The sequence below is a fragment of the Archocentrus centrarchus genome, chromosome 7 (genome assembly GCF_007364275.1).
Source record: "Archocentrus centrarchus isolate MPI-CPG fArcCen1 chromosome 7, fArcCen1, whole genome shotgun sequence".
Taxonomy (NCBI): domain Eukaryota; kingdom Metazoa; phylum Chordata; class Actinopteri; order Cichliformes; family Cichlidae; genus Archocentrus; species Archocentrus centrarchus.
In genome coordinates this window covers 33,049,698-33,075,555 of record NC_044352.1, presented here as the reverse complement: position 1 = coordinate 33,075,555, position 25,858 = coordinate 33,049,698, and the positions used below count along the sequence as shown (strand labels likewise).

Below are 25,858 nucleotides of genomic sequence, written 5' to 3'. Positions count from 1 at the left end.
CTAAGACTAAATACACACACACATAGAGGGAGAGAGAAGAGAAGAGAGGAAAAAGAGACAGAGAAAGATGCAGAAACAGGAAAAGAAGAGGACAGGAAAGCAAAGAACAAAAGTAAGTGAGTAAAGTAAAAAAGTAAGTGTGAGACAAAGAAAAAGCACCTTATTTTATACCTTTAAAGATGGTAACTGCCCACTTGCCTTTTTGACCCCTCCTAATTTACATGAAGTGTCATCCCCTAAAACCTGAAACAGACCAATCACCTTTGGGCTCCACTAAACAGGTCCATGTGAGACTACTGCCCCCAAAATAATCCCACTGACAGCTGTTAAAACTCCCACTATAAAGAACTCATTAGGGCAGTCTTACTAAGTATACAAATTTACTCCCAGACATTGTTTATATATTAAATAAGTACAGATGGATCTTCAGGGCAGCTGCCTCACAGCTAGAATGACATCTATAAGGTCTGGGTTCAATTCCACCTTGGCCCACATATCTTGCTGAGTTTGCATGTTCTCCCCGTGTCCACGTGGGCTTTCTCCCACAGTCGAAGGACATGCAGTTACTGGGGTTAGGTTAATTGGTCACTCTAAATTGCCAATGAGTGTGAATAGTTGTCTGTCTCTCTGTGTTAGCCGTGCAACAGGCTGGCAACCTGTCCAGGGTGTACCCTGCCTCTTGCCCCATGTCAGCTGGGATTATCCCCGGCCCACCGCGACCCTTAGGATAAGTGGAAGAGAATGGCTGGATAGATGGGTCTTCAAACTCAAATTTCTGGGCACACTGTCCTACTGTAAGCAACTTGAACTTTAGTAAAAAGGTGATAAAGTGTTGTGTTATGTTAAGATATAGCTGAGTGGTTTTAGCAGGAGCTAAAAGTGAGGCCCTGAACATCCAAGGGAGTGAATACAACAGGCCTCAGTTTTGTTCTACTGATCTAAAGCATAGTGTTCATTAATCCAGTGTGGTAACTAACATAACTGGTGAAAAATTATATAAAAATACTGACAGTAAAATACCTATATCAAAGTGATAAAAATTCCCAACAGGTTTATGACTCTTCTCAATATCACTGTGCCTAATAAGGGCAACACCAAAATGAATGTATTTGGACAACCTTGCAATAAATAAGACTTCACTTAATAACAGGGCACCACCTTAGACTGAAGGAAAATTGATGATGTTGACAATAATGATAAAGTGGTTAACTTCACCTCAATCATCAATTACTAATCTGAATGTTCAAATTAGCAGTTAAAATACTCAATTATTAAGGTGGGAGGTGGGCAAGTTATTAGTCCCGCTTAGCCTCAATCCAATTAGTCATGGGAGGTACGTTATCTATTGGCTAATAGCCTGGCTAAAATTTTGGCATTCAATATTTATCAAAGATCATATACTACTAGACTTAATAGCAGGAACATAGCCCTGAAGAATGATTTGTGAATGTTCTAACGGCAGAGGATGGCTTCAGGTCATATTCCACAACTACAACCAGCGAGAGCTTCTTACCAAGGTGACAACCTTTGGCCCAGTAGGGGGCAACGTCGGCTTGATTAACGCAATAAAACCTACATCTCTGCATTCGAGTGCTCAAGCTATGCGGTGTTGTATCGTTCCTCAACACTCCCTTAACAAATATAATTCGAATATTCCTCCATTGTACATGGAATTATACCAAGATATTTTACAACTGCTGGTGCAAAACAATACGGTTCATCTCCACAGCATTGATAATGGCTCAGCCACGCTGTCGTGGCGACATCTGTTTCGCTATATCTCCACCAGTGGAACGCTGTAATAGTCATTGAAAAGTTAACTACCGTACTTCACTATAATATGGCATAACACAGGGCCTTGAGTAATGCACTACGACTTGGTCATTGCCATTCTGGCAACAGCAAATTTATAACACCGTGTCTGAGGGTTAAAGTAGGTTCGCTGTGAATCGTCTATTGAAAAACTGGCCGATCCTTATAGCCTAAAAAATATACATTTTACTCAACTCCATTTTAAAAGCGAAATATGTTAAAGCAATCTATTTCATGATAATTTCTTCACACATAGGCCCGTATCCTAATTCATGATTGTTAGTAAGCGGCTGCAACGAGGAAAGAAAACACTCGAAGTTAAACAATATTTCTTTATTGTTCAGGGCAAGGCATATTTTATAGGCTATTAATGCAATATACATATTAATAATATAAAATTATATAATACTAAATACATTAGGGTAAACACATTCCTACGATTTCAACAAATTAAAGAGGAGAAAAATTACAACTGTGTAATACCTCTATTAAAACGCTTGAGATGAAGGCTGAAGCCTTAAACGGAGGCTGAACATGCCTGAAATGAAGAGTAATGCTTTTCGCATTAAACAAACCCGTTCTTCAATATTTTCCTAATTTAACATTCTGAAGCTTTCTTTTCTTTCTGAAAGTCAAATCAACGCGCGCGACCTTTTTTCCCGTTTCCCGTCTAACGTTCCCGGGAAACGGGAAATTGGTTCTGATCGCATTTCCCGGGAATCCGGATCCCGGATTAAACCCTACTCTCACAGTTTCAAGTGCAAAGAGGATTAAACATGTACAGTGTGGCTGATCAAAACAGGAGAGGTCATAAATATAGTTGGAATATACATCTATATTTATACTGCTCAAAAAAATTAAAAGCACAGTTGTCAGATAAGTAGTAGAGGGGGTTTTCAAATCAGTTTCAGCTGGTTTGGCTTTAATCACATTAAAAAAACAGGTGCACTAGAAGGGCAACAATGAGACAACCCACAAACAGGAACAGTTTTACAGGTGGAGGCCACTGACATGTTCCCCTCCTCATCTTTTTGACTAGATTTGCATTTTGCTAGGGTCAGTGTCACTACTGGTAGCTTAAAGCAACATCTGGACCCTAAAGAGGTTGTACAGATTATCCAACTCCTTAAGGATAGTTCATTAAAATACGCCTTTGCCAGATGATTTGCTGTGTCACACCAGCACAGCAGTTACTTGGCCAGAAGGACACATTTCGTGTTCAGAAGTCTTTTATATTCTCCCTTACATAATTTTTTTGATCTCTATTTGGAATGGCCATGCCAGCTTTATTTCTCACCTTTCTATCAAACACAAAGTAAGTTTATCCCCATACGGTTGAGGAACAATATAATTCATATGTATGTCAGTAACTGTGTTTTCATTTTTACTTCTTTTTCAATTTCCATTGAAAAAAAAGTTACAGTTACAGCATTAATATCTTCAGAGGGATTAGATCCATTGTTTTATGGATCTGTTGTTTTCTAAGGAAACACAATGCATATTTAAAAGTGTTATAAGTCACACTATGCCAGGTTTTTACATAGAGAAAATAAAGTAATTATAGAGACAATAATCATCTCTGAGGCTTTCAGTCTCTCACCCTCACAAAGTGTGTTATTATTTACGAGAGAGTTTCTAATCTTACAAATGGCATATTTTTCTGTAGTCAGCCAGTGAGCAGTGACGCATGGCAAAAACACGTAGTTCATGGCAGTCTATCAGCATTGGTTTGGTTCGACAACATGAAGCATTTGGGAATGTATTTATTTCAGCTAGACGCTTACTCTGGTGTATTATTAAAGACAAATATTACAACATAAAGATCCCAAATGCAGTGCTCAAAAAAAATGAAATGAACACTTTATAAATCAGAGTCTAGCATCAAGTCAGTTAAACGTCTGGGATGCTGATTTGGGCGTTTAGTAACAGAGGGGGTTGTTAATCAGTTTCAGCTTTTTTTTTTTTTTTTTCACTAAATTTGCATTCTGCTAAGGTCAGTGTCACTGCTGGTAGCATGTGGTGCTACCTGGACCCTACAGAGGTTGGACAGGTAGTCTAATTCCTCCAGGATGGCACATCAACACGTGCCATTGCCAGAGGATTTGTTGTGTCTCCCAGCACAGTCTCAAGAGCGTGGAGGAGATTCCAGGAGACAGGAAGTTACTCTAGGAGAACTGGACAGGGCCGTAGAAAGTCCCTAACCCATCAGCAGGACTGGTATCCTGCTCCTTTGTGCAAGGAGGAACAGGATGAGCACTACCTACAAAATAATCTCAGCAGGCCACTGGTGTGAATATCTCTGACAAAACAATCAGAAACAGACTTCAAGAGGGTGGCCTGAGGGCGTGAGGTCTTCTAGTGGGCCCTGTGCTTGCTGTCCAGCAGCATATTTGCCATTGAAACCAGAATTGGCAGGTCCACGACTGGTGCTCTGCTTTTCATCCTGAGCACATGTTATAGACACAAAAGAGTCTGGTGAAGCCGTGGAGACAATTATACTGCCTGTAACATCATTCAGCATGACCAGTTTGGTGGTGTGTCAGTGGATGGTCTAGGGAGGCAATCTGGGAGGATGCCAGATATGCTTACAAACAAGTGGGGGGCATACAAACTACTAGTATCATTTTGAGTTGCTGGTGGAAATATCGGTCAAATGATAGCCTGCTACAGACATTAATTTTCAACATGTCTTTTAATTCAGCCCTTTGCAGGTTGATAATTTTCATTTCCATCAAACAATGCGGCATCCTTTGATTCTTAACACATTACCCAGGCCATATCAGTATAGATATCCAGAATGACTTTCTTTTTCCTCATTGAGATCTGATGTGTTTTCAGTGTGTGTGTGTGTGTGTGTGTGTGTGTGTGTGTGTGTGTGTGTGTGTGTGTGTGTGTAGCGGAAATGGTGGGTGCAGACCTGCAAAGATGGGATGTAGCCGTGGAGGTGAATAGGCAAAGTACTTGAAGGCTCAGCAACTTTGGATTTGATGGGCCTGAAGGCTTAGCTTGGCTAACTTTGTCCAACACTGACAACACCACATAAAATTGGTATGACTGCATATCAGGGAGATAGAGAAAGGAAAGAAGGAAGGTGAGCTAGTCTAACGTGATGATGTATGTTCACAAGGAGAGTGAGAGAGAGAAAGAGAGAGAGATCCAAACAATGATTGCAGTTACTTATTTCTATAAAACACAGGCTCCTATAGCTAACTCTGTGCTACGGCTGATGACACAGCAAAGGTGAGCCCAAATGCAGACACGGAAAGAGCCATATCTAGATTTGGGGTGGCTGTAGCTCAGGAGCTAGAGCAGGTCACCTACTAATTGGAAGGTTGGCAGTTCAATTCCTGGCTGCTCCGGGCTACGTGCCAAAGTGTCCTTGGGCAAGATACTGAACCCCAAGTTGCTCTCCGGTGCAAGCGTTAGAGTATGAATGTGTGTGAATGAGTAAAGCAATTTATTGTACAGAACAAAAACGAAATAAATAACAGGATGGCTCTGTGGGGGTTTCCTAAAGCTGTACTGCAAATCCTTACAAGCAGCAAGACGGTGCATAAATGGAGAGTGGGCCAGTCTAGACAGAGGGAGAAGGAGACATGAGTTTATGGGCTGGAGTGAGCATAACATAAAAGGTAAGTAGGGACATTGCAGGGAAGAGTTTACGTGAGGAGAAGTAATGGAAATGTCCAGGGGAAGCGGCAGGTGGCTGCCTAGGTGTGATGCTTTTTCCAGGAGGGCAGGCAGGCTGAGAGGCAAGGGAGTTTCTGCAGTGACAAATGACAAATGTATCCAATAGGTGAGACAAAAAACTCCTTAACAAAAAACACACGTGTGAGTAACTTCATGGTATACATACCATGAAGACGGAAAATGTGCTCAATAAGCAGATCAGAGGTTTCTAATGCAGTGGGCAACTTAGAGAATGCGAGGAAATGAGCAGCTTTGGAAAATCTGTCGACTATGGATAGGATGTCTGGTTTACCATTGGATGGTGGCAACCCTGTAACACAATTTACTGCAATGTGGGACCAAGGTCTGTGAGGAACAACCAGGGGTTGAAGCAATCCAGAGGGTGGCTGATTAATAATTTTATTTCGGGCACACACGCTATAAGCTCCTACATATTCCTTTACATCCTTGTCCTAAGAATGCCACCAGAAATACCGCTTGAGAAAAGTCTGGGTCCTACTCACCCCTGGGTGACAGGAGAATTTAGCAGTGTGCCCTAATGAATGACAGCAGACCGAGTGGGTGTTGGGACCAACCGCCAGTCAGAAGGACCTGTCCCTGCTCCACATTAAGCCCTCGCTGATCGGGCTCCTCCACATCCCAGAAAACAGCTCCCACCACACAGGAACTCGGAAGGATGCATCCAGGTTCAACTGAAGTCTTCCCTGAGGAGAACTGAGGAGGACAGAGCATCAGCTTTAACATTCTTGGACCCAGGGTGGTAAGAGATATGAAAATCAAAGTGACAGAAAAATAAGAACCACCAAACCTGACAAGCATTGAAGGTTCTGGCTTGTTGCAGGTAAGTTACGTTTTTGTGATCGGTCCAAATAATTAATGGCTGTTGTGCCCCCTCCAAGCAATGACGCCATTCTTCCAACGCTAACTTAATTCCTAATAGTTCACTGCCCCCAACGCCATAATTTTGCTCAGCAGGAGATAAGCACCTGGAAAAAAACACACAAGGCCACAGTTTCTCCTCTGGGCCAGCCTTTTGGGATAACACCCATAAAACACTCTGCCCATATGTCAGTCTTATGGCCCCATTACACCTGCAATGCAGTGTCTGTCAAAAGGCAAAATAAGACAAAGTTGATATCAAATTGAGAGTATGCCTGCTGTCAGAAGCCACCGTTTCTGCCAGTCCCTGCCACCATGGCTGGGGTGAAGACACATATTTATGAGCATGTCATTTTTCTTTTTTTGTGTTGTTTTAATCCTTTATCAGTTCAGAAATTCACAGATTATACATCAAGAAATGTTGCAACAATTTGAAAAGATGAGACTTTGTGAAAAAAAACTTTCTTTGCTTCCAATATTCACTTTATCCCCTCCTGATGTGGTGATATTGTCTGAGTGGAGACAGCTATCGTTCAGGAGAATGCTGCTAACTGCAAGCACAAACGGATGTGGCTGTATGATGACATGACAGGTGGTGTACAACGCAACCAATATGGCAGGTATACTGGGGCCTTTACTTGGTGATTGTCCTTGCGAGCAACTAGTTGTTTGTACCCGTGCCCTTGGAGTGGAGTGCATGGAATGAGTTGAGCAGGTCCAATGAGGTCGTGGTGGGTGCAGTCCTGTTGTCCTGGCTTGAGAGGTACAGTGATGTGTCTTCATCCAGATCCACCTTTATGGTGAGGAATGGAAAGAAGGTCATTGACATTTGGATAAAGAGGGATGCAACTGCCTCTTATTCCACTTTAATGAGCATGGAGGAAGTCAGCAACTGTAGTTCTAGACTATAACTAAGTAAGTAAACAGGGCTAAGTCATCCCTGCTCTAACTCTGGCCAGCGGTGACACAAGGAAAATGCTGTTCCTGCTGTTTGTTGACTTTGGGTACTTTTTGGGTACTTTTTTGACATTTCACCTTCCCCTCCAACTAAGAGGGTTAAGCGAAGTGTCAAAAAAGTAACAGGAGTTTGGGCACCCCTGGTGTATGCAAGCGTATGCAGAACCCAGGGGTGGACTTCACTCTAGGGTGTGAAAATGGAGAATTGTGGGAAATTGAGTCTGTGGAGAGCAATACAGCATTTGCTGAAATGTAAATGCTAAACTAAAAGCAATTTAGCTTTTTGTTGACATTTTTATATTTATTTGAAATTGTGCTAATTAGAACTTGATTTCGATAAAATGTGCGATCAACCACATTTTATTGAGTTCAAATTCACAAGTCACACCAAGGCCTGATCACTGCCAGACCTGCCTAATCAAGAAAGAAAGCCTTTCTGATGAAGTGATGTATGTTAAAGGGTCTCAAAAGCAACACATCATGCCACAAAACTCAAGAACAGTTGAGAAACAAAGCAATTCACATCTATCCATCTGGAGAGGGTTACAAAGCCATTTCTAAGGCTCTGGGAGTCCAGGGAACCATTGTGAGAGCCATTATCCATGAAGAAAATTAGGAACAGTGGTCAGTCTTCCCAGGAGTGGGTTGGCAACCAAATTTACTCCAAAAGCACATCAACAACTCATCCAGACCACAAAAGAACCCAGAACAACATCCAAAGAACTGCAGGCCTCATTTCCTCCAGTTAAGGTCAGTGTTCGTGATTTAACAGAAATAAAGAGGCTGGGCAAATAATGCATACATTGAGGGTGAAAACCACTCCTGACTAAAAAAAAAACACAAAGGCTCCTCTCACATTTTCCCAAAAAAAATCTTGATGATCCCCAGAGTTTTGGGGGAATATTCTGTGGAATTATGAGACAAAATTTGAGCTTTTTTGGAAGGTTTGTGTCTTGTTATATCTGGCAAACTAACACAGCATTTCATAAAAAGAGCATCATACCAACACTCAAACATGGTTGTGGTACTGTGATGGTCTGGGTCTGCATATAATCATTAATTATTATGAATCTCTGGCTCTCTTCCAGGGAGACGGAAATTAAAAATTATACTGCAAATTTCCTGGGGCTTTAACAGCACATTCCTTATCATCACTTTCTGTACATGTATAGGCTGAGGGACATTTTCACTGAAAAAAAAGGAAAGGAAAGGCAACAAATCACAAAGTTCCAAAGGGTAACAAAGCAATGCAGAAGATATTTGTTTTATATTATTAGAAATGGAAAGCTATTGTAGAGGTCTGGTGTGTTTATTCAACAATGTATGAGATATATTAGGCTGAGCTGGGAGAGATTCATACCCATCACTTCTACATGCAGATGAATATGTTGTAGTTTCAGGATGAAGATAACTGAGAGCTTAGAAATCACTAAAGACCTTTTGTTGCATGTTAGATATGAAACATGTTCAAGTTCTGTTTGAATGAGGCAAAGCAAAGTAAGGTGCTGTTTTGATGGAAAAACAAAATCACATCTATTTTATAGCAAACACTTGCAGCAATAACACTTGAAATATAAGTAGCAACTTCTGGATACATAAAGATCAATATAAACAAACCACTTGAAAATGATACAATTTTGCTACAAACTAGCCACACATAGTGTGTCTACACATAACACACAGCTCTGTCAGTATTAAGTGCTTTATTTTCTGTAAGACCATTGGATTAGGGGGTTTCTGGTGTCATCCCCACTGACTTAGATAACCCTCATCACCCTGGTAACCAAGACAATGGAGGAGCAGTCGTTGCTTTCTGTGGTGCTGGCATGTAATTTAAACCCATTAAAAGCCCCCATGTAAAGACACAGTGGTCATTTCATGCATTCCTGTGGAACCAGACTGTCCTTGAAAGAAAAATACAGTTTTGGGGTAGATTCTTCTGATAATTGCAAAAAATTATTTTAATTTATATTTATACTGCATATTGGTTAAACTAATTTCTACAACATAATAAAGACTAGTTGTACTTACTAATATTTCTAATTCTAATTTATTATTTCTAATTTGTTCAGTTTGTTAGTCTTTCTCTGGGATGCTGATTATGTGCATGCTTCTTTTGGGCCAAAATAATCTGTTCAGCCTGCTTCCTCCAAATATAAACTATCACCACTAACACCAGTGACAAGTGCTGCAGGATTTTTTAGACCTTTTCCTATAGTGAACAGTAGCATGAAAACCCATCACTACACAGCGCAGAAAGCACAGGCCTACGTCTTAATTAAAAATAAATAAATTTTAAATGAAAAAATCACAGCAGAATCGAAAAGCTTGAGTACTGTGTAACATGTATAACTGTCAGGGGATCCAAATTATGAATGAAAAATGAAGCTATTAGCAAAATAGTTCATTTTAGTATATTCAGTCAACCAAGTTTCTCAGAGATGCTAATCTGAAAATGCTGATGGAGTCTGTTTATGTTGTCTGATATGACAGGAGTGGCATCTCCTCTCTAGGCTTTCATTGCTAAAGGACATATTTTTGAAACTACTCGCTAACTCCTCGCCACCACATGTTGGCCAAGTTGATCAGTATGAGGAAATGGACCCACACAGCACAGGAATGTATGTGAGCTGTATGGGCAGTGGTAGCTGTTACACAGCAGAGACGTGTCTTTGCTCATTGGCAAGAAGTCACTGCTATGTCGCTTAGCCCTGCTTCGCCTACGCCTGCCTCTCTCTGCGTGATCCATACAGAGAGGGATTTGATAGCACTGATGTGGCTTACTCATCAGCAAGATGTTGGGGGAAGTGGCTTACCTCTGCTTCACTGATGCTCTTTCTCTGTCTGCATGATCCCAGTAGGAATGCACTGGGTAGATGTGCACAGATGCTACATCTTTTCTCTCTACCTAATGCATTACTGTACTTATATTGTACTTAAATTGTACTTATATTTAAGTGTACAAATATCTTTCATGTACAAAAACACAAAAATGAATTATTTTTAAAATGGCTTAGTGTTTGTCAAGGTCATGATGGTGAACTAAAAACTGAAGTCTGAAATTAAAAAGTAAAATTTAGGAAAAAACATAAACTGAAGCAATTTTTTGTATTTAAGATCAGATCTATGTCTCTTTCTTTCTTTCTCTTTAGTTTTAATTTATATTTTTAGCTTCAATTTTGGACAAATTTGTCAACACAACCATCACGACGAGGCTCTGAAAACACACTTGTTGAAACTGGGATGTGCGACTTTGTATTTCAATATCTATTCAGTACATCTTAAAATTTGTCCTTGAAAAATGTCCCAATTAATTAATAGAAAAAATTAAACACTGAAACTAATAAAAATTAATCAGGATAAAACGAATCTACTGTGCAAACTAACTGAAATGAAAAATAAAAAAAATTAGGAGAAAAATACAAAAATGTAATAACTGGTGTTTACTTAATGAATAATAATACTGAGGGAACAGAAAACATTTTTACATTTGATAATCTGTATGTATTGTATAAATACATATATGCAATGCATAGACTTTACCAATATACATGTATCCAAGTCTAAAACATCAGGGATGTGTCATTGTCCAAGAATAGGAGTTCATCTGGGCTGAATAACTACTCCTCCATTTAATCAACCTCAAATTTCAGCAGGTCTAGAATAAGTAAGGTTATTGTATTTTTAAAACTGTATTAATCTTCATTATAAAAATATTTTATGTAAAATATAAAATATTTTATATGAATTTTATCGCTAACATTACAAGCATTGAAGGGAATAATTATAATCAGAATGCACAAAATTCAACAAAAAATTGCTCCTTTAGGTGACTGTTAATGCAGCTGCCCTGTGGTAAACAACCAAAAATGCAGGATTAGACCCAGAAATCTGGGTGGAGAGTGATTGGCGCTGTTGCCTTACAGCTTGAAGGCTCTGGGTTCAAAGGTCTTGGTCAGCTGAGCCTTTTTGTGGAGTTCATATTCTCTCCCACAGTCCAATGAGGGGCTTGTTAGGTTACACCCCAGTTAATAGTTTGGTAGATAACATGCTGTAGAACCAGCTCCCAGTTTGGATTCTGGAGACAGACACCCTCTTTATTTTTAAGATTAGGCTTAAAAGTTTCCTTTTTGAATAAGCTTATAGTTAGGGCTGTCAAGTTTCTCTGAGGTCACTTGGCAGAGGACTTGACCTTCACCACCAATACTGCAGACATCATCAAGAAGATCCAACAGGGGCACCACCCACTTAGGAGACTCAGGAAGGCAGGTCTTCCTACCCTACACTTCACCACCTTCAACAGGGGCACCATTGAGAGTATCATGGTTCTTACAGCCTCCTGACTTGGAAGCTGTAAGAACTGAATAGGCTGATGAAGATGGACAGAAGGATCATAGGTGCCCCCCCGGTGCTGGACATCTACAACAAGGAATACATCTGTAGGTTGTCAGATATCCTAAAAGACCCCTACTACCCATCTCACAGCCTGTTCTCTCTGCTACAATCTGGGAGAAGGTTCAGGAGAATCAGCTGTAGATCCAGCAGACTTTTCAACAGCTTCTCCCCACTTTGCATCACGCTTGGTGATGTAAAGCTTGGATGCAGCTGCTCAGCCATGGAAACTCATTCAATGAAGCTCTCTACGAACTGTTCTCAAGCTAATCTGAAGGTCACATGATATTTGGGGGTCTGTGCCAGAAAGTTGACGATCTCTATTTGCTATGTGCCTCAGCATCCACTGTCCCCACGCTGTGATTTTATGTGGTCTACCACTTGAGTTGCTGTGGTTGAGTTACTGTCATTCTCAATCACATCCATAATACCATATTATTCCATAATTTTGTCATAATACCACTAACAGTTGACTGTGGAACATTTAGTAGTGAGGAAATTTCATGGCTGGACTTGTTACACAAGTGGCATCCTATCACAGCACCATGCTGGAATTTACTGAACTCCTGAGAGTGACCGATTCTTTCACAAATACTTGTAGAAGCAGTCTGCATTCCTAGGTGCTTGATTTTATGCACCTGTGGCCGTGGAAGTGATTGAAACACCTGAATTCAGTGATTTGGATGGGTGAGTTAATACTTTTGGGAATGTTGTGTAAGTGTCACTAAAAACTGTATGAAAATTTCACAACTAATCAGGTTAATTGGCAACTTATTTATATTTTACACAGCATCCAACCTTTTTCGAAATTTGGTTTGTACTGCTGAAGCATATATTAACAAATGACCACTAACCACAAATCTTCTTATATGTGTCACCACAAATGTTGATATTACTTTAAATCCCTTCAGTTGCCCTCTTCAGTTTTAACTTGACCCAGTAGCATGCAACTTTGAGGTGTTCCCTGTTAAATCCAGCTGTACTGATGACCAGTTCAATAATGCAAAAGCAGAAAGGCACAGTAGGTAGTTAAAGCAGACTTCTCATGAGGAGTAAATTACAGTGCTTTCTCTGAAGCAATGTTTGCCATTTCTTTAGAAGAACCTACCCACCATACAGTCCTTATTATTCATCCATGTAGAAGTGGAACCTTTCAAACTGTTGAAATGTCAGATGGATGTTAATGAGGCACGTATTGAAGGAATATCAGCAGCAATCCTTCCATTTCACAGAAAAGGGCAGTTTGACACTTGCACATTCATACAGGTTTTAAGAATAATCTTGATCTAAATCATTTTTAGAGTTTGCAACATTGTGCTTCTTCATGCAGAGAATCTTGCAGTAAGCTGTGACCTGTTGTTGATGAATAATAAGCTTCAGTACTGAATAAACAAGAGATGATAGGCCATCTCTGACCTATTTAGTAAATCTGTGACAACTTATGTTTGCCTGAAACTCATTAACAGAATTGATGTAGGTAAAATATTATTCTTTTCAGATGGAATGCAGTCCAACGAACCACCACCTACTTTCACCAATTGAAAATGAGCAAGTATTTTTCTTAAAATGTTTTCTCAGTCAAAACTTTTGATATGTTTTCTACATTCTATAGTGAACAACATATTAGTTCTTGGGATTTGCTAATCATTGTATTCTGATATTAACTGCCTTTTACATAGATGTATTTGTTAGGGACATGTAGAAAAACAGTAATCCCCTCAGAGAACAGAGAATAGATGCACAATGATGTGATGGAAATTGGGAATGATACACAGCATTAGTGTCACAACATCTTTATGGACAGTAACACTGCGACGAGAGATATTATTGCGCTCATATTTCTGACATTTCTGTGAGACCAGGAGGTCACCAGCCAGGAGGTTTGATGTTTTTTTATAGTTTCTAACCTGCCAGTTTTTGTTCATCTTTTGCATACATAATGAATAACAACAGATATAATCTCCAATGAATAGAATAGCTTGGTGTTTGCAGTCTGAAATTGAAGGATTCTGGCTCTCAGTGCACTAAATGTTGCACTTGACTAAGGTCCTTGGTCTTGATTAAAGATCCCTTAGCTGTTAATGAGGGGATTTATCTTACAGTTGGGAGGAAATGTTTAACAACCTTTGAAGGAGTTATGTGTATTTATGGGCTTGTGTGCAAGTACAGTCTTTCCCTTTTGGTGACAATAGCAGGGTCAAAAAAAAAAAAAAAATCAAACAGGTGTTTGTTGGTAGCACATTCCACATTATGTATATTTCAAGTGAAAAGCCTTTCTATGATTCTTTTAATGTCCAACCCATTGCCTCCACTGATGTAAAAAAAAAAAAAAAAAATCTTCAAAGCTCAATAACAACAGATTAGTTGCAGCTCTTCCATCCTTTCTAAATGCCACAGTCCATTCTTCCTTGTAATGAAAAAAAAAACTCAATGAAAAGAAAGAGAATATTTACAGACCAATTTCAAAAGCTTTTTTTTTTTTAATTTTACAGAAAACTTTGGCTGTTCAGTTGATTGAGTTTGCAGAGCTCACCACAGGAATGGACACCACCGGTCTGTCATTCATCAGTCTTTGCGCTCATACGCAGCTATGTAATGGAGCAAATAGGGCAAATGTATCCTCATCATTATGCCCCTTTGCAGCCCCTAATCTTTTACCACATGTGAGTACTCCACAGTGGGATATTTATCATTAGGCACTTTAACTTTGTATTTGCATTACAATGATACCATGTTTTGTTATATTTGTTGAATTATAGGACTATAATAAGTAAAATTACTTATTTATCATTTACTTATTTTACTACCAATAAGTGGGGGAAGCCTGCATTGAAACAGAAACACTTTAAAGTTATATAGGCTGCTTTGAGTCCCACCTCTGTTTGTGCAAATTAATCAAATCAAAAATAATTTACTTTGATAATACATGTAATAGTTTTAAAAATAGTAAAATTAAAAGAAAATAATACATTGTAATTTAATTTCGAGTGAAGTCCAGCTGCAGACCAAGCATATCACTAGTTTTCCTTCTGCATTCATGGCATAAGTACATCATAAATACAAACTCTTGTAAAACCCTACACCACAATCTAATGTGCACGTCCTTAGACATCTGATTACATGTAACTTTGTGTCATGTCAGTGCTGCACACCACTTGCATAGCTTACATCATACGCTAGTGAAAGCGAACAAATTTGGCCATGGACTGATAAACTCTTTTTTTTTCATGCAAGGCTTGTATTTCTTTGGATTTTGAATCTACGGGGGGACTAAAGATAAGCCATTTGTCTGTCTCCATCTATAGACACCACTATTGAGGTTCAGCAAAATTAAGATAATTTGCATTTTAATCTAGTGGGTTTGATACCCCTGCACTAGTCAAAGCAGGTGCTCCTTATTGCTACCTTGGTAAAGACAGTCTTAGCATTTAGATGGTCTGAAAATAAGCTGACTATTTTTTTAGGTTTATATTTGTCAGTTATAGTTATTTTTTTGTTTTAAAAAACAGTTACTGAAAAAGAAAGAAAAAGGGAAAATAAAAACTCTTAGACAAATACATAAGACAAATTATGACTAGTGTACACACCAGTTTAAAGTATCTCTGTGAAACCAGCCACATGGGCTGCATCTGCAATTCTAAACTAGCCTGTTATTTAATACCCTAAAATAGTATGTGAGATGTTTTACTACGTCAGAAGCCTTATTTACCGATCAGTAACAGTAGAGTATGGAAGCACGTATCCAACAATGCCATACATTACTAACACTCGTAAGAGGCATTGGTAGTGATGAAAGGCAGCTAGTTTCTGAAATCATGTCATGGTCCTGGGCCTTTTGCCCAGTGTTTTATGTTTTGTTTAATTTCTCTAGTTGTTTTTCTAAGTTTGCTTATGTTTAGTTTGTTATAGTTTTCTGTTATGGTTATTTAGTTTCTGATTACCTTGTTCTTGTTTCCCCCTTGTTCTTGTGTTCTGGTGTATGTGTTATCCCTCTTGTGTCTAGTCTTTGGTGTTTGTGTTTCTGGTGTTGATGTCTTCCCCGTTTAGTCATCTGTTTAGATTCCCTCTGTGTGCCAGCCTTCCAATATGTCAAGTCTGTGTTGTGTCATGTTTGGTCACTTCCTGTTTTATTTTGACAGTCCCTTGTCCTGTGTGCTTTGAGATGTGCTTTATTTCCTGAGTCTCATTAGTCTCATTTTGTTCAGCTGTTTCTACTCTCCCCTCATCCCCTCATATGTGGCAGTCTGTCTCTGTGTCTCCTGCAGCCCTTAGTTTCCTAGTTTAGATTTTCCTACTTTCTGTCCCCCTGGCTTTGTGATTTACTGTGTTCAGCCATAATAAAAGGTCAGCCTTTTGTTAAATCACACCACCTGCCTCTGTGACCTGCTATTGGGTCCTCACCTTTTCACACGCCACACGGTCTGCTCACACACACACACCGTGACAAATCATTAAACATTCATTTTAAATGTTTAAATATATGATTTCATTTTCACTATTTATGCTATTTGTTTATTTAATTTAGCAGCTAAATGGCTAGGTGGCCATGAATAGAATATATGAATAGAGATGAGAGAGGATATGATTGTTTTTAATGAAGAAAAACTGAACAAATGGCAAACGTAATGTGTGGATGCAGACCTGTGTGCCCAGGATGAAAACTCCTCCACATCACAGTACATTGTAAGTTATTATTACTATCTAATAAGTGGTCAGTGCTTTCAATTTTAACAAGGTTGAGGAATAGCTTGCACAGAAAATGGTAAAGAAGTTCATGTTTGAAGGTATCACAAAAGTCACATTATTGCTGTGTGGTTATGTCTGCTAATAATGAATGCAGAATGAAGGTTCTGTATGTGTCAAGTTTGAGTGACACTGAGAGCTTTGTTGAGAATCTTGGCAACAGCCGATAGATAATATTTATTAAGTTGTGTATTGACAAAATTGAATGAAGGACATCTGCTTGGTATTTAATGCTAAGGTTTTGCAAAAAACATATCTGACATGCAGTGCAACTGTGAGTACACCTGTGCATCATCACTAAAATACTATCTTACAATAACTATGTATTATGAGACACATATACAATTAGTATATGAAGAACCAGCAGGTTGGGTACAGTACTTCATACAGTATACTGCAAGTATAAACACTGCTATATATAGTAGCGTTTGGCTGATTAGCTGAGCTCACTCGGCTTTTGATGGCTGGGTTGTAGAAATGCCACCAGCAGTATCTCTGAAGATTTAGCAATATTGTTATCTAAGTAAGGAAGCAGATGTGGCTGAAGTTAGAATAAACATCACAATCCTCTCTGCAGAAGTTGCTACAGTCTTATGATCTATAAGCATTTCCATTTACAGTAAATGCCTGAATGCTAGTTTCCCCTTTTCACCAGTTCTGCTGATAATTTGTGTGAAAAATGGATGGATGGATGGATGGATGGATGGATCGCCTCGATAAGGCACTTTGTTATTAGTTTAACAACAACAGTGGGGGATTAAGAAAACAGAAGAAGGTAGGGAGGGCAGTTATAAAATACATCAAATATTGCTAATACAGCTTCAAATATGCAGCCATAACCAGCTGAAAGACTCTAATCTCTCTAACTTAATAGCTTTTAAAGTAAAAAATTGCAGGGATGAAGTGTTGGATTAATATTCCAACAGGAACCATTGTGTTGGAAATCATTAACCCTTTATAGGGAAAATGGCTATTTTTGGTTATTTCTGCACACTTTATGAGACCCATTCCTCACCTCAGTGAGGTTAAGAAGCATGTGGTCTTGAAGAACCTGTTCATGAAGAAATGGCCTAATGTGCATGCTCAATGGAACAGGTGTAAAATACATGTTCCACCATATAAGTGCTTTTCTTGTACCAGTTATGGGAACCAAATATGGTAACTTCAGTGATCTTGATTTTCTACATGAAAAATGTCACAAAAGTAATTAAGTCTTGTCATATCCTCCAATAACACTCTAAGGTTGAAATTTTGAATTTAAAAGTATTTCATTAAGTGCCTTATAATGGGGTTAAGAGTGGGTTAAACTATGATACTATTTTCCTAAACTCTAAATTTAATTTGAGAACGCGTTCTTAGTTATCATCAGCTTTACAGCCTTTTTATAATAATGATATGAGAAAGTGCTGAGTAAGTGTGGTGTTAATGAGAAAAATGCAGAAGGGCAGATGATCGTGGATTTAGCACAAAAAACGGAAATGGCTGTGGTGAGCACATATTTCAGGAAGAGAGCGGAACACAGTGACATGAAAGCACGTTTAAAAGCCTTATACGTGAATAATAGCGAGCTCTCGGGAGTGAACACAGCAAAAAAAAAAACATTTAAATCTGTAGATATACCACTAGGTGTTAAACTATATGGAAAGAGTGTTTCAAAAGGAAGTGGGCCTGCTTTGCTACACTGGTGCCGACTGTTGTGAAAAAACCATTAGTCATTTTCTCCAGTCTGTCCAGAGGATTCCTCCACACTGGGAGTGGATCATAAGCACTGAAGATCATTAACTGCTGCCCGAAACACAATCTGACACCCTGCTGTGAAGACTAAAGCTTGCGCCTAAAATGTTTCTTTGTACTTGTGTGGTTGACTGAGGGAAGAAGAGATACACGTCTTGAAGAGGAAGTTAAGGCTTCAAAACAAAACAACGAAGAACAAAAAAAATCTTTTAGAAACTATAATGAAAGCAATTCCTTCAGTTCTTGTTTTCATGTTGCATCGCACTATTTGTTTCCAAGGTGAGCTATAAACGGACAAAATGAAGCATATGGACAAATTGAATGGATGTGCGTCATCGCAGCAGCGCCAATGAGCGAGCACGCCTCCTGTCGTGCCAAATTATAAAGGCTGCTCTCATCTGACTTCAACACCAGAACGAGTCCGTTATGTTTCAAGTAGAAACACGTTAGCACATATCCACACAGCTTGATCTGTATTACTTTTTTTCTTTTTATATGTTTTCATATATAGAAGCAGAATGGATTTAAACTTTACGCTTTCGGGGAGCGACTTGATCGGCTTTGGCTCCTTGGCGCAGAAACTTTTTGGGAATAATTCTGTGTTTCCGTTTGATAACAGCACCGCCGCTACCAAAAGTGATGAAGAAGACTTGGAAGTTAATACTGACGTGTACTCAAAAGTCACAGTCACTGTCATTTACGTGGCTCTGTTCGCCATAGGCTCCCTAGGCAACTCCATCACCCTCTATACCCTGATTACCAAAAAGACACTCCAGAACCTGCAGAGCACCGTTCACTACCACCTGGCCAGCCTCGCCGTGTCCGACCTGCTCATCCTCATCCTTTCCATGCCCATAGAGCTCTACAACTTTATCTGGTTCCATCACCCGTGGGTGTTCGGGGACGCCGTGTGCAGGGGTTACTACTTCCTCCGGGACAGCTGCTCTTATGCCACCGCGCTTAATATCGCCAGCTTGAGTGTCGAGCGCTACATGGCCATCTGCCACCCGTTCAAAGCAAAGAGCATCATGTCCCGCAGCCGCACGAAGAAACTCATTAGCGCCATGTGGCTCGCATCCTTCGCGCTCGCGACGCCGATGCCCTTCATCATGGGCCAGGTGACGCGTAAAGGCGAGAAGATATGCACCGCTGTGGTCTCTCCAGTAACCATGAAGACTGTTCTCCAGGTGGGTGTCCTGGACTTATGGCTATAAGCACGCCTCTCTCCACTGTTGTTAATTTACGCACCGAAATAAAGTAAAAAAAAAAAAATCTAAATAAAAGTCCACAGCCACAATTAGTACATGAGATCGGTGTGAGGAATTACTTTAAACTTCATGCAGAGGTGTGTGCTATCGCTATTAGAGACTCTGCCCAAGGATACTTGTTGATTTTTTTTTTCACACACACACAAAAAAAGAAAAAGAAAAACATACATATTAGCCTGCACATGAAAGCATTTTCGTTATTGTGTTTAGGGTTCAGTGTCAAAAATAGCGTTTTCCTGCTGCAAGCAAACGATCTGCAGATCAGCGCATGATGCTGAGTTATTTAATCTGCAAATCAACACATCAGTTTAATCTAAATCATCAACATGTGCAGCGTGCAGGCTGCTTCAGCAGTGATGTTCTGTTTTGGCTCACTTTCCTTGTGTTTATGTTGGTAGAGTTGGAATAATTACAGATTCATCCATAAACTGACTTTAACTATATTTTTTGATACAAAGCTCCAAAGATCGGATCATTTCAGCTCCTCAAATATGATAATGTGTTGCTTTTCATCTTTTTACATGTTAGTAAAGTGATTATTTGTGATTGTGAGGATTCTTGAATTCAGCCGCTTGGATTTCAGCTTCATTCTGTGTCATTTTTTTAAACAGTGATGAAAAATAACACCACTGCTTGCTCTGTTTATACAACGTGAGTCGAAAATTTAAACATAAAACTTAAGTGGGGGACTTATACAGTATTGTGCAACTGTATTGAGCCACCTGTCTTTTTTAAATGTTTCACTAGGAAATGGTAAATAAACACAGTGATTTAGTGAAACATGCAAACATAAATGAAAATGCAGCATATCAGAGGTCCCAGCTCTGAGGAGACAAATCCATGACTGGTCTTTGTGCGCTTTTCCATCCAGGTATGCTTTAACTGCATTGGCAGTGTGTCTGGGATCATTCTGCTAGTGACAAATGAAGCCACTGCCAAAGAGATGCTTTTCAGATGGTTCTACATGGTGTATCAAAAACTGAAAAAAAGCCCAAAGAAAAACTTTGAAACACCTTCAAAAAGCTCAGGGAACTATTGCACAGCACCACTTTTAAAAAATTGCAAGAAAGTCTGGCTCCTTTGAAGCAAAGTATAAAGAAATAAGCGGTAGATCAAGCCTCTTGGTTCTTATTGAGAATACTTGAAAGCAATTTTCTGTTATGAGCTGGACAATACTGAATAAACCAGATAATCCAATAAACTTTATACTGGATTTTTTCCTCACTGTCAAATATATCAAGGAACAAGCTGTGAAAAATAACATAATTAATGGAAAAAAAAATTGAAAAGAAAGAAAGACCTGATTCCATTTATGGAAATACATCTTGTAAAAACATAATCAGACCTTGACATTTTCTATTGTGTGGCAAACTGAATGTTTTGGATGTTTACTTATACAGCTGCTTTTAAGGCCAGGGTTCTCAGAGTCTGGGATGTAGGCACTAACTATCTTAGTAACACACTATGCAGCCTATGACGGTGACAAGGAAAGAATGCACGTCTTCACCTAAATTCATACAGTTAATGTTATATAATATGATATAAAAGTACAGAAGAACACTAAGGGAGTTTTTTCTTTTCTTTCACCATCATCACAGACTAAACATCTTAATATTGGCAAATACAGGCAGCATCAAGGAATCACAAAAGAATCAGCCACTTCACTAAATGGATAAAGAACTATAAACTAAAATAAAAACTAGAAGCACTCAGAGAGCGCAAACCTCCGCCAAGGCCATAGGGTCACTGACGCTGTAATACGTGTATCTAAATACTGTGAAATAATCTTTCATCTTTCCCAGACAACAATAACCCCCTATCCTGCAATAGTGAAGAATCCTTAAAAAAATTCCTGGATCCAGATCGTGATCCGGATCACCGCCAAAATTTAATCACTTCTTCCACAAAATTTCATCGAAATCTGTTCATAACTTTTGGAGTAATCCTGCTGACAAACAAACAGACAGACAGACAAACAAACCAACGCGACCAAAAACATAACCTCCTTGGCGGCAGTAATAACAGTTTCCAGCATAAAACTCTGAACAGACAAAACTAACTCAAAAATGGTTTAATGCAAAAATTTCAAATTTTTTTGCTCAGTTGATGATGGCCGGCTGTCCTGACTTATACCATAACATCACAGTTACCACCACAATACTGCATTTTACCAATGCAGTGCTCAATCATATGCTGGCTCACTAGATTGGTACTCAGTCTTCAAAACTTTGAAAGCGCAGCTTTAAGCACTGTGAAATGAATGATAGTAGACAGGGACACAAACCTGGGCTAAATCTTGTGGGCTTTTGTTTACTCTGGCGACTGTCTGAAATGTCACAGAAGAGAGAATGTTTGGAATGCCTGAGTCCTGAGGCTATGTGCATTGTAGGGTGATCTATGTCTTAATGTAGACAGCCTAGGAATAATCTACTAGTGCCATATAGCACTTGTCGTTTGAGCTCTGGACTTGTAGGTGATTGATGGAAATCAATAAAATGAGTTTTTCACTGAGTGCCCAGCACCCTCATCTAAAGAAAGGATAGTTCTCAAAATTGTCTCCAGGCGTCCCCAAGAGCAGCACGCTCATGGATCGTGTAAGTGATTAGGCCAATCTCCCTCAGCTTGACAATGCACACACTTTGCGCTGACTAAGAAGCTGAAAACCTGTTGGGGGTTGTGAGAAAAGCGATTTTGGTTCCAGTGTAATCGTTAACGATCATCGTGATCTGTGCCTCCTGCTTCTCTGCATCACACATCTGTTTTTCTTCTCTTTTGATGTCCTTCAGTTTATCATCTTTTGATTTTTTTCTCTTTTCATCACTCATGCATTACTAACTGAAGCTGTTCCAAGGGTAGCAGTTGTTATCTTCCAGTGCTTTCATTAAGTCTACTAGTGAGCCAGGCTGCATTAAGAAGCCCCCTTTTTTTAAATGTGGACTTTAAAATTATATAAGTTGGGATGTGACGTCTGGCAGCAGGTGGTATGTAACAGTCAAACTGCTACCATAACATTTTGCGTATGTGTGTAAATATTCTGTACTGTAGATTTATGAAAGATTCAGTATGAGCCAATTCAAGAGGCACCCTGCTGCACTGGAGGGTCCCCACACGCTCAGTCTGTTTGGACAACAGTGAAATACTCTGAGGGGAAGAAAGTGTGTGTGTGTGTGTGTGTGTGTGTGTGTGTGTGTGTGTGTGTGTGTGTGTGTGTGTGTGTACTTGCGTGAGAAAACTGACGTGTAGGAGAATGATGAGAAGGTCAGAGAGTGAGGAGGAGGAGGGTGATCCTGAGTAGTTTAGTAGAAGGAGTTCAGGCCTCTTAAATTCAACTGCTGCACAGTGAGTTAAACTGTACTCTAAATGGCAAATATAAATAATGCAGAACTCCTGCTTCTTAAAACTGTCAAAGTTAGACTCTCATGGGTTTCAAAAATGTTACATTTTTTCTGTTTTATTTTACTTTAAATGTACAATTTTTAAGCTCCTAGTCGTAGTTGATATAGTTCCCCATCAGAGGTAAGAACAGGTGGAATTTAAAACCACAGGTAACACATGAAAATGAATAATCTGATATAATATGGTTTATTTTGTTCTGACAACATCATAATTAATGCCACTCTGACTGACCAATCAGGTTGTTGCAATGTGATAGCACTGAGACAGGGAGAATGTTTTTCCTCCAGAGCTTTCTCACAGAAAAGCTTACACTGTGAAAGAGTCTATTTCAACCCAAACTACGACTTTTTCCTAAACCTGGACAAGAAGTTGTGTGGTTAAAACCTAACAAAACAGCAACTGAAAACTGAAATTGATAATAATTTTCAAAAACAAAGGCCTGAAAAAAATAAGCCAACATTAACTTTTGGTTTCAGAATGGATCCCAACTTCTGAGCGAAAGGTCCGCTTAGTGATGATCCTAAAGAAATATTAATATTTTGTAGGAACAACACCAACATGGTGATCTCAGATACACCCTCGCACAATATGAAAGCACATTACATAAAAAAAATTAAAAAGAAAGAAAAAGTTTTTTTTGTAATTATGATGGATTATATGATTTAAAGTTATGAATGTGATCTTGAAGATCAATTTAAGGTGGTTTCCACAAATTATTTTTGAAAATGTCACATTCAGATTTATCAGTCATATGTGCAGATGTAAACTTTTACAAGAAAAGTAGAATGTTCAAATGTGGCCGACTACACTGCTGAAAATGCAATACACCAATTTAGGTATTACTGCGTTTTTGTTGCTGTTGCTTTTTATTTAGCTTGAGATGTCCTAATAACTGGAGAGAATTCAAGAAATTAATCATTGTAAGGAAGTTACCTAAAAGAAAATCTATGACGTGATTCTGCAGTGACAGAAATGGCAGCTGTTCTGGCTTTGTGCTGAAAAAAAAAAAAAATTAACAGCCAAACCAGCAAATCTTTTTAAAACCTTTATTTAACTTCTGAGATCAAAAAACATGTTTGCAAGAGTTCAGGTTCAAGTGTTCAGACAGGCAGCCTTAACCCAGCAAGATTTTTTTTTAATGACAGGAGATTCCAGAGCTCCTGGAAGAAACACTCAGACAGGACCCCTGTACTGTGAGGCAGGAGTGCTAAATACTGAGCTATCCACTTTGCACTGATGTAAACACACAAAGTTTCACAATTGTGTCAAATATGTAGTGACAGACCAGCTAATCATTATACCAGTAAAGATTTATGTAAGGCTACATTCACACCTGCAGTGTTAAGTCTGTTTAAATTGAACTGGTTTGTTTTCCCCCTTGATGCGGTTTGCTTGTGCAGGTGTAATCGCGCTCAGGTTCAGACCAGAACAACCGTAGCGAGACCCTTTGGAGGAGGCGGTTTCGGTCTAGTTCCAAATGAACATCCGAGCTCCCAGGTGTTTGCTGAACGTTTGAGCTAACTGTTAAAACCACAAACATGTTTAACAAACAAGTTTTAGAACTTAGCATGCAAATATAAGTCGCAATTCTCAAAAATGTATTTACAAATTTAGCAAACTACAAAGTTATATACAACTATTCACATTACAGTGCAGGCAATGCTATTTACTATTTACAAAACAATCAGCAGCATCTGCCGTGCTTATGATTACACAACACACTAAACACACTACAGACTAACTACAGACTCCATACACACTAAAGTCTCTCCAATCTCTCACATTTCAAAACTCTTTATCAATATATGATTGTCTCTTTTTTGCCCATCACTCCCACAACTTTCACCTGTTGCTCAGCAACCAAATGCCACATGTTGACATATCATTTTTTGATTGGTTGTTGTGGTATATTTTTCCACCAATAGGAAAGGGGATGTTGTAATTTTTTTGGCCAAAAGCACTTTCTGTTAACAGATGTTTCTTGATGCACAAAATGCTCATTGCATGTGAGGACAATATACAGGACAAGGCATGGTGTAAATTATTATTGACAATTCTGGTTTTTGTCATGGTCCTGGGCTGCTTGCCCAGTGCTTTGTGTTTTTTGTTCCTTGAGAGATATATATATATATATATATATATATATATATATATATATATATATATATATATATATATATTGTTGATGTATCCTAGTCCTGGTCTTTGTGTCTAGTTACTTCCTGTTTTATTTTGGTGTGTTGTTGGTCCGTGTGCAGTGTGTCTAGTTTTGCTTCCTGTGTTTCCCTCCCAGGTGTTCCCTATTGTCTCGTTAGCTGTGTGTGTATATTTTGTCTCAGTCTCGTTTTGTTTCTTGTCGTGTCGTTGTTTCTGTCATGGTGGAGGTGCAGAAATAGCCGGCTCTTTCGGCTCCCAAACAGCTCCTCAGATTTTATTTAAAAAATGTATGTAAAATGAATTACTACTGTAAACACACACATTATATCCAATGTTTCTTTATATACTCAACATAGAATAGAGTGCTCCAAATATAAATTATAAAAAACAAAAATTGGCACAAACCAAGGGCCCGTGAGGGGTTGATCCTCTTTCTCCTTGCTGATATGACCTGCCCTGTTTTGTTCTTCTAATTGCACTGATTGATGGACAGTTCATATATGCCTGTGCAGGTTGTTTTTGGAGCCTGCTCGATATGAAATTCTAACTTTGCACAGTCTACAGTCTGCTTATCACATGTGTCCAAACTTTACTACGTTTTCTGTCACTCATTTTCCTCACTCTTCCTGCATGTTGCCTCTATGTAAAGTGCAACTTTTTCGTGCTCTTTCCGGTCTCTGAGCAAACTTTGCAAGAGCGTCTCCCTCTGTGTCTGATCTGTTTGGACTCACTGTGTGGTGGGTCTGTGACCTCCCCTCTGCCCTGTCGCTCAGTGTAGACACACAAATGTTGCCACACATCTTAACCAATCATATGTGGCTTCCACAAAA

General features: G+C 39.1%; 1 protein-coding gene across 1 annotated transcript in view; it reads left to right on the top strand.

Annotated features, from left to right (window-relative positions):
• Positions 1–18,712: 18,712 nt before the first annotated feature.
• ntsr1 (neurotensin receptor 1 (high affinity)) overlaps positions 18,713–25,858 on the top strand; it is a 64,483-nt gene continuing 57,337 nt past the window's right edge. The window contains exon 1 of the mRNA XM_030733777.1: positions 18,713–19,394. Within this exon, the coding sequence (XP_030589637.1) occupies positions 18,726–19,394 (669 nt within the window). The 5' untranslated portion in view covers positions 18,713–18,725. The remainder of the gene's footprint in view (positions 19,395–25,858) is intronic.